The sequence below is a fragment of the Nicotiana tomentosiformis genome, chromosome 2 (genome assembly GCF_000390325.3).
Source record: "Nicotiana tomentosiformis chromosome 2, ASM39032v3, whole genome shotgun sequence".
Lineage (NCBI taxonomy): Eukaryota > Viridiplantae > Streptophyta > Magnoliopsida > Solanales > Solanaceae > Nicotiana > Nicotiana tomentosiformis.
Window position 1 is genome coordinate 137,873,828 of NC_090813.1, and position 19,529 is coordinate 137,893,356.

The 19,529-nt window shown below is 33.2% G+C and overlaps 1 protein-coding gene across 1 annotated transcript; it reads right to left on the reverse strand.

The window, feature by feature from the left end:
- Positions 1 to 11,881: 11,881 nt before the first annotated feature.
- On the reverse strand, positions 11,882 to 17,061 carry LOC104119438 (probable NAD(P)H dehydrogenase (quinone) FQR1-like 2). The gene is made up of 3 exons (XM_009630954.4): positions 16,057 to 17,061; positions 12,218 to 12,438; positions 11,882 to 12,127 (listed from the first exon to the last, which is right to left on the reverse strand). The coding sequence occupies exons 1-3, from the start codon at positions 16,599 to 16,601 to the stop codon at positions 12,117 to 12,119; spliced, it is 777 nt and encodes a 258-aa protein (XP_009629249.1). The 5' UTR covers positions 16,602 to 17,061; the 3' UTR covers positions 11,882 to 12,116.
- Between the last annotated feature and the right edge of the window lie 2,468 nt (positions 17,062 to 19,529).

Genomic DNA, 19,529 nt, shown 5'->3' on the forward strand with positions numbered 1-19,529 from the left:
GAACTTTCCGTAGTGAACTTATATCGGATATACTCGGTCAATCGGTAGATTTGATATCTTTGAACTGTCGAGCTTTGTTGTATACCTAGACAACATAAGTCACACAATCAATCCTTAACCATCTATGGTTCTCACGGTTGTGTTCGTTTCAGCCATGAACACCGCCTGGTTTCATGAGTGCTTAGAGAATGGGCCTTTCCTTCCATTCCCCTTGAAGCGGCTTACACTTCACACTCACATAGGTGATTTCTAAACGTGTAATCCTATAGACACACTATCTGTCCATATCCTGCCAGACTTAGCAAATCATTAAAAAATCTTTAAGCTTTGTTGACTCATCAAAAAGCCTTAATGCTTTACCTCGATTTTTGAACATTGTCTTCATCACAAGAATGGGTTAAATTATTTGACAATGTTGAACCGTCATTCATAACTTTGTTTGATCTCTTTGAACCTAGCTCGTGGGATCTCCAGTCTGCTAGGTAGAGTTACCGCCATGATAACTTGTCCTAGACCTTAACCCCATTCCCTTTGATGATCTTTCAACTGCCTCTCTAGATAGGCCTTTTGTAAGTGGACCCGACACGTTTTCTCTTGACTTTACGTAGTCAATTGTGATAACACCACTAGAGAGTAGTTGTCTAACGGTATTGTGTATCCGTCGTATATGACGAGATTTTCCGTTATACATAACGCTCTCTGCTCTGCCTATTGCCGCTTGACTATCACAATGTATACAAATAGGTGCCAAAGATTTGGGCCAAAATGGAATATCTTCCAAGAAATTCCGGAGCCATTCAGCTTCTTCACCAGCCTTATCTAAAGCTATGAATTCAGATTCCATTATAGAACGGGCGATGCATGTTTGTTTGGATGATTTCCAAGACACTGCTCCACCCCCAATTGTGAAAACATATCCACTCGTGGATTTAACTTCAAATGATCCAGTGATCCAATTTGCATCACTCTATCCCTCGATCACGGAGGGATATTTGTTATAATGCAAAGCGTAATTTTGGGTATGTTTGAGCTTCCCCAAAACTCGTTTCATTGCCATCTAATGTATGTGATTGGGATTACTTGTAAACTGACTCAGTTTACTAATAGCACATGCTATATCTGGTCGCGTACAATTCATGATATACATCAACCTTCCCAATACTCTTGCATAGTCCAGTTGTGAGTCACTTTCACCTTCATTCTTTTGAAGTGCATAACTCACGTCAATTGGAGTCTTGGCAATTTTGAAATCCAAATACTTGAACTTGTCAAGTACCTTTCAATGTAGTGAGATTGTGATAATGCTAGACCTTGTGGAGTCTTGTGAATTCTGATTCTTAAGATCATATCAGCAACTCCTAAGTCTTTCATATCGATTTTGCTAGCCAACATGCACTTAGTAGCATTTATATCTGCCATGTTTTTGCTCATTATTAACATATCATCAACATATAAACAAATAATTACTTCATGACATGGAGTATTTTTAATGTAAACACATTTGTCGCACTCATTGATTTTAAAGCCACTTGCCAACATTGTTTGGTCAAATTTGGCATGCCATTGTTTGGGTGCTTGTTTAAGTCCATAAAGCGACTTAACAAGTTTGCACACTTTATTTTCTTTACTAGGAACCACAAAACCCTCAGGTTGTTCCATGTAAATCTCTTCCTCTAATTCTCCATTTAAGAAAGCTGTTTTAACATCCATTTGATGGATTTCAAGACCATACACGGCCGCTAGTGTCACTAACACCCTAATAGATGTTATCCTCATTACTGGCGAGTAAGTGTCAAAGTAATCAATGCCTTCCTTTTGTCTATATACTTTGACAACAAGTCTTGCCTTATATTTGTCAATAGTGCCATCAGCTTTCACTTTCCGTTTAAAGATCCATTTCGAACCTAAAGGCTTATTTCCCGGAGGAAGATCTACCAATTCTCATGTATGGTTATCCAAAATTGATTGAATCTCACTATTGACTGCTTCTTTCCAAAACGCTGAATCAGAAGATGACATAGTTGCTTTAAAAGTTTGAGGCTCATTTTCAAGCAAGAATGTCACAAAATCTGGTCCAAAGGAAGTAAATGTTCTTTGACGTTTGCTACGCCTTGGATCTTCTATACTTAGAGTATTTTCCTTTGGTTCTTCCCGAGGTCGTTTAGGTCTTTCACTTAATGACTCACATTCAGTTTTATATGGATAGATGCTTTCAAAGAATTCAACATTATCTGATTCCATTACCGTATTAACGTAAATTTCGGGATTATCAGATTTATGAACTAAAAACCGACATGCTTTACTGTTTGTAGCATATCCAATGAAAATGTATTCAACAGTTTTTGGTCTGATTTTAACCCTTTTAGGTAAAGGAACTTGTACATTTGCTAGACATCCCCACACTTTGAAATATTTCAAGTTGGGTTTTCTTCTTTTCCATTTTTCATATGGAATAGATTGCGTTTTGCTGTGGGGTACTCTATTAAGTATTCGATTAGATGTAAGGATAGTTTCGCCCCACAAACTCTGCGGTAATCCGGAACTTATTAATAAAGAATTCATCATTTCCTTTAATATCCGATTTTTCCTTTTCGCAATTCCATTGGATTGAGGTGTGTAAGGTGCAGTAGTTTGATGGATAATTCCATATTCCAAACATATTTCTGCAAATGAAAATCATATTCTCCACCCCTATCACTTCTAATCATTTTGATCTTTTTATTCAATTGATTCTCCACTTCATTCTTGTATTGCTTAAATGCTTCATCCTTACTATTAAGCAAAATAAACATAACAACATCGAGCGCAATCATCAATAAAAGTAATAAAATACTTTTTCCCACCTCGTGATGGTGACGACTTCATATCACAAATGTCAGTATGAATTAAGTCTAAAGGATTTGAATTCCTTTTAATAGACTTATAAGGATATTTTACAAACTTAGATTTAACACATATTTGATATTTTGATTTATTACACTCAAATTTAGGAAATACTTCTAAATTAATTAACTTCCACAAGGTTTTGTAATTGACATGTCCTAAACGAATATGCCATAAATTATTTGACTCCAATAAATAAGAAGAAGCTAAAATTTTATTCATACTGTCAACAACCATTACATTTAGTTTGAAGAGGCCTTCTGTGAGGTAGCCCTTTCCAACATACATTTCATTCTTGCTTACAACAACTTTATCAGAAACAAATACACATTTGAATCCATTCTTAACAAGCAAAGAAGTAGAAACTAAATTCTTCCTAATAGTTGGAACATGAAGAACGTTGTTGAGCGTTAACACCTTGCCGGAAGTCATCTTCAGGAATATCTTCCCATAATCTTCAATCTTGGCTGTTGCAGTATTTTCCATGGAAAGCTCTTCTTCGGGACCAGCAGTAGAGTAAGTCGCAAATGCTTCCTTGCAGTACAAATGTGTCGAGTGGCTCCAGAGTCAATCCACCACTCCTTTGGATTTCCAACTAGGCTACATTCCGAAAGCATTGCACACAGATCATCAATGTCATCATTCTTCTCCACTATGTTGGCATGTCCCTTCTTCTTATACTTTTTCGGGAGACGACAATCAGGGGCTTTGTGACCGGTTTTTTCACAATTGTAGCAGCTGCCCTTGAATTTCTTTTTGTTCTGCTCCTTAGTCTGTCGAGATGACTACTTTCTCTTCTTACTTTTTGGAGCAGTCTCTTCAACGATATTAGCTCCCATGATCGTTGAATTTCCACGAGACTTCTTCTCGGTTGTTTTGTTGTCTTCCTGAATCTTGAGACGAATCACAAGATCTTTCGAAGCCGAGCGAACGACGACGGCGCGAGGCTTGCCTTCTTCTTAACTCTTTAAGAGGTAGAAGAAGAGCAATTATATATATACCCATCAAAAGTCTTTTCTTCCTGCAATATGGGATAATGTCCCTTTGCCAAGGAGGAAAACTCAAATATTTTATTTTCTCTCCACTTCTCATTCACCCTCTTTAAGCTACACAAGCTTAAAATCCCAACTATTCAACCCAAAACGTCACCCAAAATCACTCCCCGAAACTCCATTAAAACCCAACTAAAAAAAACAGGTTCAAAATAGCCATTGAAACCCAATTTCTAACCTCCAAAGTACCACCAGAAATAGCTTAAGATTCTAAGTTGAGTTGAGGTTTGAGCAGAGTCTGTCGAGTTTGAGTGGGTCGTTCATGGTCCTGTTCGTTTTTGGATTTCAGAGATATAAAACATTTAAAGTTCAGATTCAACTTCGAGGTCCATTTTGATATTGAGTTAATCATTTATTTCTCTTACTGATTTAATTCTGTTAGTAATCGTAAGTTTCTTTTTTCCAATTTGAAATCAGGTTTCCCTTATTTTATTGCTTATTTGTCTTGTTTTAGATTAGTTCAAAATTGTTGTATTAGTATGCCATGTTTAGTTGTCCATCTTCACTGGTTTTGACGTTTTCGATTTTGCCCATTTTGGTATGAATGAGTTTAATGAAGTACTAGAGATTTTATTTTCTTGGTTCTTTCCCTTTCGTTGTTGGCTTAAAGGAGTAGGCCATTGTTTAGTCAGTTAACCACATGAAATATATAGTAATTTTACATCTTCTGTTAATTTATCTAAAAATTCATGCATTTATCAAATGAATTAGTAATAGATGTAAACAATCATTTCGAAAGCAATAAGCTTATTTATTTCAATTAACCCATGTCCATAAACCATCACCTCTACAACAATCTTAAATTAGTTTTAGGAAATGAACACGCTCTAGTTGCTTTAGATTAATAAATTATCGTGACTATGAGTACGATTTTCGTGACATAGTCATGATACGTAACCTCAATTCAAGTGCGCGTTTCACATGACTTGACCATAATTTCAAATAATAATAATAAACATATTGTAAATCGCGGGTGCGTTTCACGTGGCGCGGTTTGCAATGTGTACCAAAACGACAAGTGTACGACATCGTAATTTGTTCAAGAAATAACTCCGTAAATACTAAAAAAGGTTAAATACTCAATTAAAAGCGGTATAGAAGCGGTAACGCATAAAAATATTTTAAACATGTAATGATTCAGATAATTAAGCCATGTGTAATTGTAAAGCGTCCGTGCTAAAATTACAAAATCCGGGAATGTCTCACACCTTCTCCCGGTTTAACAGAATTCCTTAACCAGTCTTCTATGTTCGCGAACCATAAATAGAGTCAATTTCCTCAATTTAAAATTTTAAAATAAATCGGTGACTTGGGACACCATAATAATTATTCCAAATTGTAATTCTAATTAAATAAATAATCTTTTTTCGACTAATATCTCTTTAATCGGAAAAAACTCCCATACTCCTGAGGAGGTGTGACAATCAGTATTTATGTCGAACGCCAAAAGGCATTTTTATTGCATCCCGGAAAACTTCATGTCCAACATTCATATTGTTTGTATCGTGGCTTTAATCACATATTTTCATTTCTTAAAATAAAACGTATAATTTTCTATAAAACAGTCGGTCAATGTTATCAACTACGTGGGCGTTTGGACATAAGAATCGTAAAATTTTAAAAAAAGAAAAAAAAAATTAAGTGAAAATGATATTTAAAAACTAGAGTTGTGTTTGGACATAAATATACTTTTGGGTTGTTTTTAAATTTTTTTGAGTGATCTGAGTGAAAATTTTAAAAATAGCTTTTTAGAGTTTTTCAAATTTTTGAAAAATTCCAAAATTCATTTTCAAGTGAAAATTAAAAATTTTATGGCCAACTAATTTCGAAAAAAAGGTGAAAATTCTTCGAAAAAAGTGAAAATTTTTTTTTATGTCCAAACGAGATCTACATATCTTATTTGGATCGAACTACCTCAATTAATTAATGTTCTTCTAAATAAATCATCTTCATAAAATCTTCATCCTTACAAAAACATACGTAAATATACTATTAATTCATTTACTCATATATGGAAAGTAGAGAAATATTTTTAAAATATGAGTTTTTTTAACCTTTCCTTGTAATCAACATTTTCGATGCTACGACAAGGACGTATTGCAATATTATTTAAAAAGTTCGCTTTCTCCTATTTCTTGAAGAAAAATTAATTCTTTGGGTCATCTTTATTCGTTATATCTTTTATTTTTGTGTTGAATCTACAATATATATCCTACAAAAGAACATAATAAATTGGTTGGGTTGGATACACTCTAAAAAGCTATAATTTTTTAAAAATAACTGAAAAATATGCCTCTGTATAATCAAATGAATTATGATATCTCAATCTTCACGCCTTTGGCCTCGTTCTGTCATATCAGGATTATTTGTTTGGCAATGTAAAATTATAATGGAAGAAAGTGAAAGCTCACTTTATTATATCTAAAGCAAATGATGACCGTTGGTAGTAGGGCATCTTCAAGCATCCTTTGGTAAATAATCTAAATGGCACCTGTAACTTTTAATTTGAAACATTGTATACTTTGGCAAATAATCCTCTAGGTTATTTAATAGATTTATTTAATTTTATATTATTAAATATGATATTTAAGTAATTTAACTTTAAGTTCTGAGTTTTCCAATTTTAAAATGGCGTTGCACATATTGCCGAATCATGTAGTATACGGTTTCCTAAAATAAAATAATAGTATTAAAACAAAACTTTGGATAATTATTATAAACTATTAATGAATCATTGTATGATGACTTGTTTGTCGAGATTGATACGATTGGATATCAAGGTATGGATATTAATTATTATTATTTTATGTACTTTTGAATTTTTTTTATCTTAATTGATCACAAATGGTGTGAAGGAAGATTGAAGAAGAGGAGAGAGAGAGGGGATTACAACCTTTTATTTTCCAAGTGATCACAACTTTTTATTTAGAGATGTACACGCCATCCGATAAATGGAAATGTGCCGCATGCCGGAAAATAAAACATGCTAAATCATGACAAATATATTACAAGAAAGCAGGTAATCTAACAACGTTATTAGTTTAAATTTATACTTTTTTTCACAATTACTAATCATCACGTAATAAATATTATACTGCAACCATGCAACAACAACCACACAAAAGTTTTCTCTAGCCTTGACTTACCCAAAATCATTTTGTATAATTTTTCCTTTTTTTTTTCATTATGTAAGAAAAATAAAACTTTGTCTTAATACCTTAGAATAAAATTGGCAGTTTCCTACTCATTATTCAAGTAAGAGGTTGCACTTTTGACTTTGATTGCAGACCTTGCTACTCTTTCATCAATTCAATTTCAGAGAGATACACTCTCTGCAATGGAGTGATGTGCAGTGGAATCTAGAATCTAGAATTTTTATCATATGGGTGTATCACTAAAGAAAAGAGAAAAAAAAAGGTATTAAGTATGAATTAATTTCTGCTCTAAATAAATAACTCAACAATCAACTTCTAAAGTACGATACATTGGAAAATGAACCATTTGATTCTGAAAATATTTTTTCCCTTGCAAAGTAAAATAATTTATAGGGAAGAAAAGACCAACTTACAATGAAAGTATGCATCCTTTCATCTTAAGACTCAACTCTTCCTTATAAACACTTTATTTATCTTTTATATTTACGCGTTGGCTTGGGTTAGTGGGCAGGTGTATGGATATTTAAAAGGATATTTTAGTAATTTAATTTTTAATTTTTGAGATTCCCGTTTTTATAATTACTAGTTTCTCGTATATGCCGAGTCATATAGTATATAATTTTATAAAGTAATATTAATATTATTAGAAAAGTTTTGAATAAATAATTATACATAAAAAATAACGTACAAGGTCCTATGAATATTTAATGTGGATCATCGTATGGTGACTTGTTACTTGAGGTCAAGATGATTGGATATCGTCTGAACCTACAAAGATAAATAATCAAAGTTTAATTAGATACATGTGTTTTGTTTATTTTGATATTATAATGTACAAACATGCGTAATGAAGCGTATATATCGCCTAATAGTTTCTTATAGATAATATTGCCGGTGTATGCTCCTTTCATTTGTTTCGGTTGCTCTGTCATGACCAAGACTCTTGTTATCAATATTAATATCCCTCCTAAAAGTATAAGCAGGCGACATAAGAAAATATATTGAGAAATTCGCTAACTAATATATTTCACTTCACCTGTAAATATCTTCTTGAGCTTTATATACAAAATTAAAAATCATTTGACAATTGACAGAGATGTACTACATAATAGTAATCAAGGTACGTGTTACAACTGTTAACCTTCGAAATCATGAGAATTGACATATCTTTCTAAACTTTATAATTTCTTCATTACCTTTTTGTAATTTGCATATTTTCATTCCTAGGCATATTTAATACTAATGATTATTTTGACTTCTCTTCTTCACGTGAACAGATGCACGGAAAAAAACTTGTAGAAGTCATACTCATCTCTCTTTTTTATTCTCTAAAATAGATCCAAGGAAAGAACTTAAACCAAAAACTTATTATTATATTTGACCAAAAACGTATTATTATAATTGTAATCTATGGATACAAAACTAAACCAGCATTATGCAAAGAAAAGAAATCCAAATCGTACTTCCATGGATACCTAGTAATGCATGTAAGTTAATCACCTCCCTTTAACACACAAGAAAAAAAGGTCCATAATCACAAACAATACAAATTTATGGGCATGCAAAAAGAAAACTGCACTCTTATATCTTTTTTCAGCCACAAACAACTCCCAAATAATTCAACAAATTAATAAACACATATAGGCAGCATGCAAGTGCAAAATTAAAAAACCATAGCTAGGAGGAATAAAAGAATATAAACAAAATTTCATTCACACCATAAGAATTGATAGCGTATAGTACAATAGAAATTTTTCAACACAAATTTGTGCAAATAAGAGACTGGGGCAGCATAAGCATGAATGCATGATTATTGAAATGATTAATTTTGTATATCACGTTAGTCGTGAAATCATAACATTCAAACAGATGTGGCTTTTTTTTCTTAAAGCTATGGTTAGTAATAATAAGAATATTATAGAATGTTTAGAGAATTTCTTCGTAAAAAGGATGTGTCTTTTGATTTAAGAGCCACCAGTTCTTAAGGCACAATTGATAATTCAGTTACAGAAGAAGGGATATAACACTTGTAGTTACTCTGTAAAAGAAAACTTTTAGAGGAGGCACTTTAAATTAGATTTTCTTCCTTTTATTTAAATATTATTATTTTTTCAGTGTTTATTACTACTGAAATCAATATGTAAAGAATCAAATTTACACCAAGCCATGTCAGCACACTCCGTTTCGGAAAAGTCACCTTAACAGGACGTTTCGTAAAAGTCCAAAAGTCACCTCCTTTAGTTTAAATATTATTATTAAATAACTAAATAAGATATATTTCAATTATTTTAGAAGGTTATTTTAGTAATTCAATTTTTAACTTTTGGGGTTTCCACTTTTATAATAATACTAGTTTTCATGTACGCGCATTGCACGTAAATCTCTAGTCAACATGATACTTAAATTTAAAATGATTAGATATTGTTCGAACCTACAAAATAATCAACTTAATTAAATTAGTTAGATGTGCTCCTTCTATCACTTTGATTGCTTTGTTATGTTCGAAAATATGTTCTCTACATTTGATATGCTTCTTGAAAACGCAACATAAAGTTATCCAGATGAAAAAATATGTTGCCACAAATATAATACAACATTGAGGATCGTTTGAACATTTGTTCATGAAAAACAAGTGTGCGTATTTTCAAATAATATCTTTCCTTTTCGGAGGAGAAAGTCGAACTATTGAAATAAACACATGCTAGGAACCATATTGGCTCAATCTGCGTGTATGGTAAATGTCGTCAAAATCTCTTACGTACTATCCTTGTATATTTTAGTGGCGGAGCCAGAAATTTCGTTAATGAGTAACAAAATATATAAAAGTAAACATTAAGGGGAGTCAATACCTAGTATATATACATATAATTTTTTTTACCTAGCTATACAGTGTATTTTTTCGTGAAGGGGTGTCATTTGACACACCTTCCTATAAGGTGGCTCCGCCACTGTATGATTCCTGAAATAATTTAATTTCTTAAATGACTTCAATGAAATATATATATATACTTATGCGGACTTATTTATTGAAATATCGCATCTTTCCTTAAAAAATGGGAGACCTGAGCATTCCCATGTCCATGACCAGCAGCAAGACTTTCGACCGACAGGACATAGAAAAATTCAGCGAAAGGAAAATTTGATAAATTTTGTACACGACCTCTATTTATTTGTCTGATTTATGAAAATTAGTTTTTATGATTCATCAAAAGTAGATTATATCGACATCCATTAATCCCTTTAGGATAAGAAATATTAGTTTGTTGTATGAATGATACCATCCATGCCCCATATCGCAGAAACATGCCAGAAATTTCATATTGATAATCCAGTAGATTTTTGTTGTAAAGAAGCGTAATACTACCTTTCTTCCCTTGTTTAAAGCTTCTATCACGTAACCAACTGCCTTCCTTCCCTTGTTTAGAGCTTCTATCATATCTACTTTTACGAGAATTTATGCGATGAAGAAAATCAAAATACCCTGATATGTATGGCTTGTTCAAAGTAAACATAACCTTCATATATATAAAGGTGATAGTCAGTTCATAATATTCTTTTCTATGCAGGATTGGTATGACATTGGAACATCAACAATAGCTAGGATACTTGATGGATTTCAGATTTCCTTTCATATTTATATTAGGAATAAGTTTTGAACGTTACAATTTTGTTTTAACCGGTAATTGTTTTGTTGAAAAAATAATTTCTCTTCTGAAGGGCATAAAAGTCTATTAACATTTTAAGGTTATTTTGGCCGTTCAGGAATTAGCATAGAACATTCATGCTTTTATAATAATATAGATAGATTGATAGATAGATATATAATATATAATAATATAGATTATTTAAAAACTTGAATTTTTGATACTAGAGATTGTTTATGATTTCTACTGACATAAATATGTAAGAAAAATAGGGACTTGATATAATGTACCCATCTTAAGACTCAATCCAATTATTTGATTTTTTTTTTACTTCCATTATATTCTATTTTTAATTAATTTAACAGAAATATCAATAGATTGCATGTCTTTTGAGACAATATATTAAATCTATTATTTATGCTATGGCGGTGTTTCAAAATTCTTGTATGTTTTGGCATTGTTTAAAAAAATTAATATTAGTTTATAACCTTAAAAAGAAAGGTCAAAATTAGCAAAACTGATTGGACTAGCTCTGGTAAAATAGTTAAGTGGTGGTTCTAATTCTGAACCATGAGATCTTACTTACTTAAGTATGAGTTTATTTCTAATTTTTATGTTGACATTCTCCCTGGAAGAGGTTAAATTACACAAGTTGGTGTAAACGTCTATCGAAAAATGACTAGTCATGAGTCTTTTGAAAAAGTAAATTTGATGAGATCCTATTAACTTCCAGATAACACATACCTATATTTTATTACAGATATTAGTAACTCGAACCAATTCTTCAAAATAATTTACAGTTAACCTTATCAGAAACGTATTCATATTTCATGTTACATAGGCACAAACAGCCTTCATACTCTCTTCAAAGGAAGGAGGAATGGACTTGAGATTCGGAGACATACTCTGTCTCTGCAGTCTGCACTAAGAAAGTTTGGTAGTATCACCAAAAAGAAAGTTTGGACTTAATTTTATAATTATTTCAATGTTTGTGCTGCGTTTCTACGTCTTTGGTGATCGGTTTCTACCAACAACTGAACTGAGTTTCCAACTGAAACAAAAGATGTTTCACCTATAGAGTATAACATACAGATAAGCAAAAAGAAACGAAAAAGGGAGAGGAGAAAGAAACAAGCATCCCTGGGAGTTGTACAACAAATCTGAAAGTCCATATATCACTGAATATCTTTAATAATACAACAATGCTTAGGGAAGAAATATCAAAACCATATACAGATTTTTACACAAGAACAAAGGTTGACAAGGAAATGTAGAATATGCAAAAATTGATACCAAAGGGGTAAGGGCAAGGGCGTGGAGGAGAGGATTATAAATAATGTAATATATGCATTCAAGATAATAAGCATCTTCATGTCCAATCATCAGATGTGAACTGCAAAAACCAATCAATCTATCAACGAAAAAATATAACGAATATTTTGATTCGGATATAAACATAAGATTTTGAGACAATTTCATCAACCCTGAAGCTTTTTGACTACTGCAGCCATATATTTGCCCTGGTGTTCAGCAAGCGCCATCTCCGTTTCACTAGCTTCTCTTGTGCCATCACCAGCAAAGACTCCAGCACCATACGGAGTACCCCCTCGAATGGAGTCCATTTTGAACATACCAGCTCCAAAAGTGTATCCAATTGGAACAAAGAGCATACCATGGTGAGCTAGTTGAGTGATAGCTGTCCAACTACATGTAAATATACCACAATAATGAGCAATGACCTCTTCCCTACTTTTCAAGTAGGTAACGTTAAAACAAGCACTATACAAGGCTATCCAATAAACTACAAGCTAGAGAGACATGAAACTATTGACATAAGGAGATCCGGTCAAATCAAAAAGGAAAATGGTGACAAACAAGTCCTAGAAATAGCAAAAACAAATTAACAATGAGTGATGAGTATGCTACTTGCTAGGCACTTTATGATGTTTTCGACCTACTTAAACCTTAATGCAACAAGATCTAAAGAAATTCACTAATCAGGCATTGCCCCTTCTAGCAGTTCATAAACTATATGATTGCACCGTTACGGTCTTAAATTTATTAACCAATGGCACAAAATTTAAAATTAATCACGAATACCTCAAAATTCGAGATTTTCTTATATTAGCTTACCTAATCTTTTGTGCAATATCAAAAATACTTTGGAAAAGATAAGAGTAGCAACTAATCAAGCTACACCTCAATCCCAAAATTGCAGTAGGCTACGTGAATCCTAAATAACCATTTGGCTATATTAGTCCCTCCTCCTTCTCAAATAGGTAATGTTGAAACAGGCTAAGTACACTTCATGCAATCAAAAGATTTTAATAGCTTTTACACTGCCATCAAAATAAAAGGGTTATCCTATAAACTAGAAGCTAGTACATTAAATCTGCTTGCATAAGGAGATATCACCCATTAAAATCTCAAAAATGTAAAAGAGGTAAATGGTGATTGGTGACAAACAAGTCCCAGAAGAAGCAACACATGAGTTTTATTCTAATTGATTAGGTATTTTACAATGCTAGTGTGGCTTGAGAAGCAATAAATCTGTCAACCTACTTGAACTCTTACTGCAAAAAAATCCACAAAAGTAATCAGGCGTTATTGACGTAAACTATATGACTGCACCAATAAGGGTCTTAAATTGTTTAACCAACACTATAAAATCAAAAAGCATGGTATCAAATTAAGAGTTTTTGAAAGGGAACTGTGAAGCAATGGTAAAGTTGTCTCCGCGGGACCTATAGGTCACGGGTTCGAGCCGTAGATCAGACATTGACACTTGCATCAAAGTAGGCTGCCTACATCACCCCCTTGGAGTGAGGCCCTTCCCCGGACCCTATGTGAACACGGGATGCTTCGTGCAGCGGGCTGCCCTTTTTATCAAAATACGAGTTTTTCTTATAGTAGTAGCATACAATTATTTTGTGTAAAACAACAATTACTACTACTACTACTACTACTACTACTATGCTTCAATTCCGAGCAAGTTAGAATTGATTAGACGAATCCTCCCTCTCCATGTTGCTTCATTTAGGCTCATCCTAGTCAAATGTTATTTAGCATAAAATTTTGTTAGAGTTGACTAGACGAATCCTCCCTCTCCATGTAGCTTCATTTAGGCTTATCCTAGTCAAATGTTATTTAGCATAGAATTTGATAAAAAGATTGGGGGGTTTGGGGGGGGGGGGGAAGGGGAATCTCCAACATTAGAAGTTCTCTATATTTTCTACTTGCAACTAAATCTCGCTACACACTGGTCCTAAAAGTAAACGTATTGACAAGACTAAACGGTAATTCCAACTAGTTGGTATTGCCTATACAGATCTTTTCCTTCGATTGTACCCTATTCTATATAATATAACTGGTGTCAACAACTACACATCAATCCCAAAAATTATGTTCAACTATGAACTCCCACCATACCGCTTTACACAAGCCAATCCTCCCAAATCATGGAAAAGATAAATTAGTTCTTTGAAAAATTAAAACTTCAAACAGATACTTGTTTGGTCAACAGTAATAATTGTTGCTTCTGATACGATGAAACAAAACTTAGTAACTCAGATTAGTAGAAGCGAGATTTCAGCATGCTCAGGAGTAGCATAGCATGCAAAAGAAAATTAATTGACCCAATTCCTGAATATTTTAAACACAACCACTTCATTGTGAAGCAAAATGCTATGACCACATGATACAGACTAAAACAATAAAGGACTCGAGGTATTATAATATCTATCTTCTGAAATGCCTAGTTAAACACCTATCAAAGCTATTAGAAAGAGCTTACAGAAAATTCACCTAGTCTTTCAGACTTTTGGTCATAGAAACATCCACCTCACAGCGGGGCACAAAGATTAACTATGCTTTTAATAAAATAGAAAATTTCGGACATAAACCAGCATTGATCAGTATTTAGCTCCATTCCCAGTTTTAATAAAAAACAGCCATTTCTGCACCCAACGCAATAAGTTTTGTGGCCCAGTTGTAATCCATAACATGGTTCAAATTCTTAGAAACTTAAAATATGCAACAATTTCCTGCATTCTGCATGAGGAATATCAAGTGTCCTTTACTGCATGAGAGTCATTTCATGACTTGACAAATATGCATGAGGAACATCAAGTGGAAGACATATTTATTCTGAAATTAGAGACTGTGGTTAGGAAAACTCCTAGAGAAATATGCTCTTTTTTATGCAATTTGGTAAATTCCATCTGACTATGTTGAAAGCATTATTTGGGACAGAGAATTGTGCTTTGCTTTTCTGTAGGACCCAGTGGTTTGTTCGTTTCTTAGGCACTAGAGCTTTTTCTTTTTCTTTTTGATTGTTAAAGGTAATATATTGATATCAGCATCAAGAGAGTGCTGTGAAGTAAGCAAAAAAGTTACCGAATCAAAGACAAAAGTAAGTTCTTAGGCACTAGAGCTTTAGGTGCTCTCAATGCATTCCTTCCACCCATCTGCACTGGGATGGAGGGTTGCATCTACTTTGTGTCTTATATTTAAGCAATATAGATAATTTAATGGAATTGATGATTTCGTCAACCTTTACTGATTAAAAAAAGTGATTGATGATTTCTTTCCTTCTACAAAAACTGTTTGTTCCATGCGTGACTTGTTTTCACAATTGTCACATATAGGATCACTTTATTAAGTGAAAAACAGTACTTTCCTAAAGACTCAAGTTGAACATTGCCCATCCGCCATTAGAAATGAAAAATGCAGCTAATCTACATCACTGAATAGTAATGGTTCTAGTTAGCGCATGCACTTCTCTACAACTTGGAAGAAAAATGATGGAGCAAAATATCTAGTATTCTGTTATTCTTATATATAACTACTACCATATCTTCCCACAAAAAGGCAAAGTATCACTCCACCTTAGCTGGGTTTAGTAGTACTTCAGCTAGATAAAATGATCACAACAGAAGGTGCATCCATCATATAAGAAACGGTGCATGTGCACCCACTACCTCGCACTCTATATACACAAAAAGAAACACACAAACAGAGCATGTGGCTTACCAGCATGTTAAATACTTACCCACACCCGGCATTTACATCAGCCGAATGACTACATAACACATCTCTTCACATACACTGTTAATATTAAACTATAGTTGATTAATGCACCTTAATTTATCACTAAACCACAGTAAATTAGTACGCTTTGGTGTAAATACCGGGTGTGGCTAAAATTTTACATACTGGCATTACCTATTCTAATATGTTCAAAAATAAGATCGGACTAAGCATAGTCATATAAAAACTCGCTCATCTACTCAAATTAAGCAATCCAAACGGTTAAAGTCTTACGCAGTGGTCTCTTGTCCACCTCCTTGAGTCCCAGTACTAACAAAAAACCCAGCAGGCTTCCCCGCAAGCTTCTGCTCCCTCCACAACTGTCCAGTAGAATCAAAAAACGCCTTCATTTGAGCCGCCATGCACCCATACCTAGTCGGAAACCCAAACAAGAACCCATCAGCACCAGCAAGCTGATCTGGCGAGGGTATTTCCGGAATTGAATCATCCTTCACTGGAGCCCGCATTTGAACAAGTATCTCTTCGGTTAGGGTTTCGGGTACCCGATAAAGAACTGCTTCCACACCATCCACTGCTTCTACTCCTTTCTTCATTTTCCTTGCTAAGCTCTCCACGTGTCCGTACATGGAATAAAATATGATGAAGATTTTCAGGTTCTGGGTCTTTTCGGGAACTGAGTCTCTGGCGGATTCGGTTGCTGAAACGGCGTCGTTTGTGGTAGAATGGGGATCGACGGCGGGGATGGGGGGTGGTGGATTTTGGGAGGTGGATTTGGAAATCTTTTTCTTGCTGGGTACACAACCACCTCCTTTACCCATTATAGTATGAATTCAATTTTAGGAGTGTTGATTGGTGGGTTTTATAAGGATTTCAGTAGTGAGAGATTTGGATCGGAACTGATGGGGAGTGGCCGGCGGAGATGGTGGGATAGGACTTGGGAGTGATGATGATGATGAGCTGGCCGTGGACTTTGCTGGGAAATGCTACCAGAATGAAGCGGCGTCGTATTAAGTTTGACTTTTTGTTTCTTACTTTACTACTGCTCCCTAGTCCTCTTTTTTTCTTTTTTTTTTTTTGTTCTTTTTCAGAAAAAATGCAAGATGATCCATATATGTTTAGGAGTATATTTACACTAGTCCTATAAATATAGGATTGAACAATGTTAGTGCTTTAAATTTTTCTAAAAGTTAGCACTTTTGATCTTCGTCAAGTATTTAACAAACTCTGGTTGTAAGATTTTAAAGGAAAGTTGTGAAATAAATTAATGAAAACTCACATTGGAAGGTGTAATTTTCATAGTTTCTAAGTACTACTTTTTATATTTATGATGTCTGGTGTAGTTTGTTATCCTTGAAAACACTAAACATCCTGAAAGTAGCAGAAATAATATACAAAAATTATATCTTGCATCCACATTCAAAAAATGTGTTCACATTTCTTTTCGTGTTTGGAATATGTAAATTTCACATATTGCATGGTGATGGCATTGTAATATAGATTTGACCAAATACATATGTAGGACCTCAAACTTGTTCCTTTTGTCACTTGGACACCTAAACATAAGGTTATTTCTATCAGGTACTCTAACTAAATCCATCTGTGCCAATTAAACACTTAAACATAGGGTTATTCCTATCAGACGTTCCAACTAAATCACATATGTGCCAATTAAACACTGTCAAGGGAAAGGGCATGTGAACATGAGAAAAACTTGTTGATTTATTATTATTATTATTATACTCCATATTATGATTATTTTATATATCCTAATATATTATTCCTATTAAAGCCAGATCGTCATTTTTTTTCTTGGCAAAATCGAAGGTAAAGTTGCTTGCCCTCTTAGGTTTCTTACGAATTTCACCGTCATACCACCTAAAAAAATTGCAAGCAACTTTGCCTTCGATTTTGTCAAGAAAAAAAATGACGATCTGGCTTTAATAGGAATAATATATTAGGATATATAAAATAATCATAATATGGAGTATAATAATAATAATAATAATAATAATAATAATAATAATAATAATAATAAAAAATCGACAAGTTTTTCTCATGTTCATGCGCCCTTTCCCTTGATAGTGTTTAATTGACACAGATGTAATTTAGTTGGAGTGCCTGATAGGAACAACCATATGTTTATGTGTTTAATTGGCACACATAAATTTTGTTGGAGTGCCTGATAGGAACAACCCTATATTTAGGTGTCCAAGTGACAAAAAAAGACAAGTTTGAGGGCCTACATATGTATTTGGCCTATAGATCTTTATGATCAATTTTTCATTTCTCTACCATGAACTCTACAAAGCCTAAGAAGAAGAAGAAAAACTTGAGAAAACTATCCAATTTGGCTTTTCAGAGAAAAAATACTAACAAAATTAGTCAATTCATAAAATACTATTAACATTACCCAACTACTAATAAGTGCTACCAATATTAGTCGAGTTGGCTATTTATATGTTGGGAAGTGACCGTTCTTCTTACTTCCCAGAATATCAGACTAATAAATTCAATTATAAAATTCAAGTGATGAAATGCATGACTTAGAAATTAAAATATAAAAAGGTACATGGTGGATCATTAAGTGTTCATCTGGCACTGAATTGTTGATAATTTGTTTTTGATACTAAACAAAGTTAATAATTTGAAGCTTCTTTTATAAAATTTTAGTCCCAAAATTTCTTTTGTAATAAGAGTATCACACACAACAATATGAGACAAATCTGAAAACTACACAATTATTTCAATTGGTCTTAGATGAGATTGAGATGTAATTTGTGCGTTGTCAATTCTTAGTATAAATTCTTGGTGAAGCTTAATCCTCACTTTAGGCTCATTTGAAGCTGAACTGATGCCGTTTGGTTCAAAATCGCTATGGACCGCCATTGGAGCTCGCCTAAGCTTGAGCTCGAAAATTTATGTTTCGAAATTAGAATTTATTTCGAGTAGGTATTATTAGAATATATTGGGTATATTTTAAAGAGTTTGAATCTCAATTTTGGGACTATTCAATGGAGATTTGAGGTGGTTTGGATTGAAATTTGAGTCAATTGGAAAGTAAGAAATAAACATGAAAGAAGATGAGATGTGTATCCCATGTACTATTGTGTATCTCATATGTGTCAAATATGTTTCCTATATATATTCTCTGTATATTCGTGTATACATGTGTGTGAGATATATGTAAGATACATATGACATAGAGAAATATTTAAACTCGATTTTAACTACGAATTTTGATTCCAAGCAAGTCAAAATCACTTTCAATCTTTCTCAAATTATGTATATTGCCTCATCTATGTATTTTTAACGAATTCTAAGCGTATACATAAAAACAAATTGCATAGATTTTTTGAGTGTTGCATATATCATTTGATAAAAAATTTATGTCTATTTTTGAAAGAATTGACTTAATGACTAATTATTAGTAAGTAATGTCTATTTGTGACTTATTCATGTAGCTCTCTCAAAAAACTTCTACAAATTCCAAGTTTTTTCATCGTTAATGTTAGTATTCCATTATGGTGGTAATTTAGCCCATGATTAAGCCCAGCCTGTTGGCCCAATCACCCTTTAATAGAACGTAAAGAAAATGATACTAAGTAATATAGAAGTATAGTTTAACTTTTTAATTGCGGCTCTTTTTTAACACAAAAGTGGGATGTTCCGGTGGTAATCTATTAATCAAAGAATTACAATATGAACTAGTATATTAGTTTTAATTTAATAACATCTTGGGAATTGTT

Bases quoted from the DNA above. Each gene is read 5' to 3' on its own strand.
- LOC104119438 (XM_009630954.4), bottom strand. From the start codon at position 16,601: ATGGGTAAAGGAGGTGGTTGTGTACCCAGCAAGAAAAAGATTTCCAAA. The intron at 12,439-16,056 runs GTAAGACTTTAA...ATTTACATGTAG, and splicing joins GGTGGACAAGAGACCACTGC to TTGGACAGCTATCACTCAAC.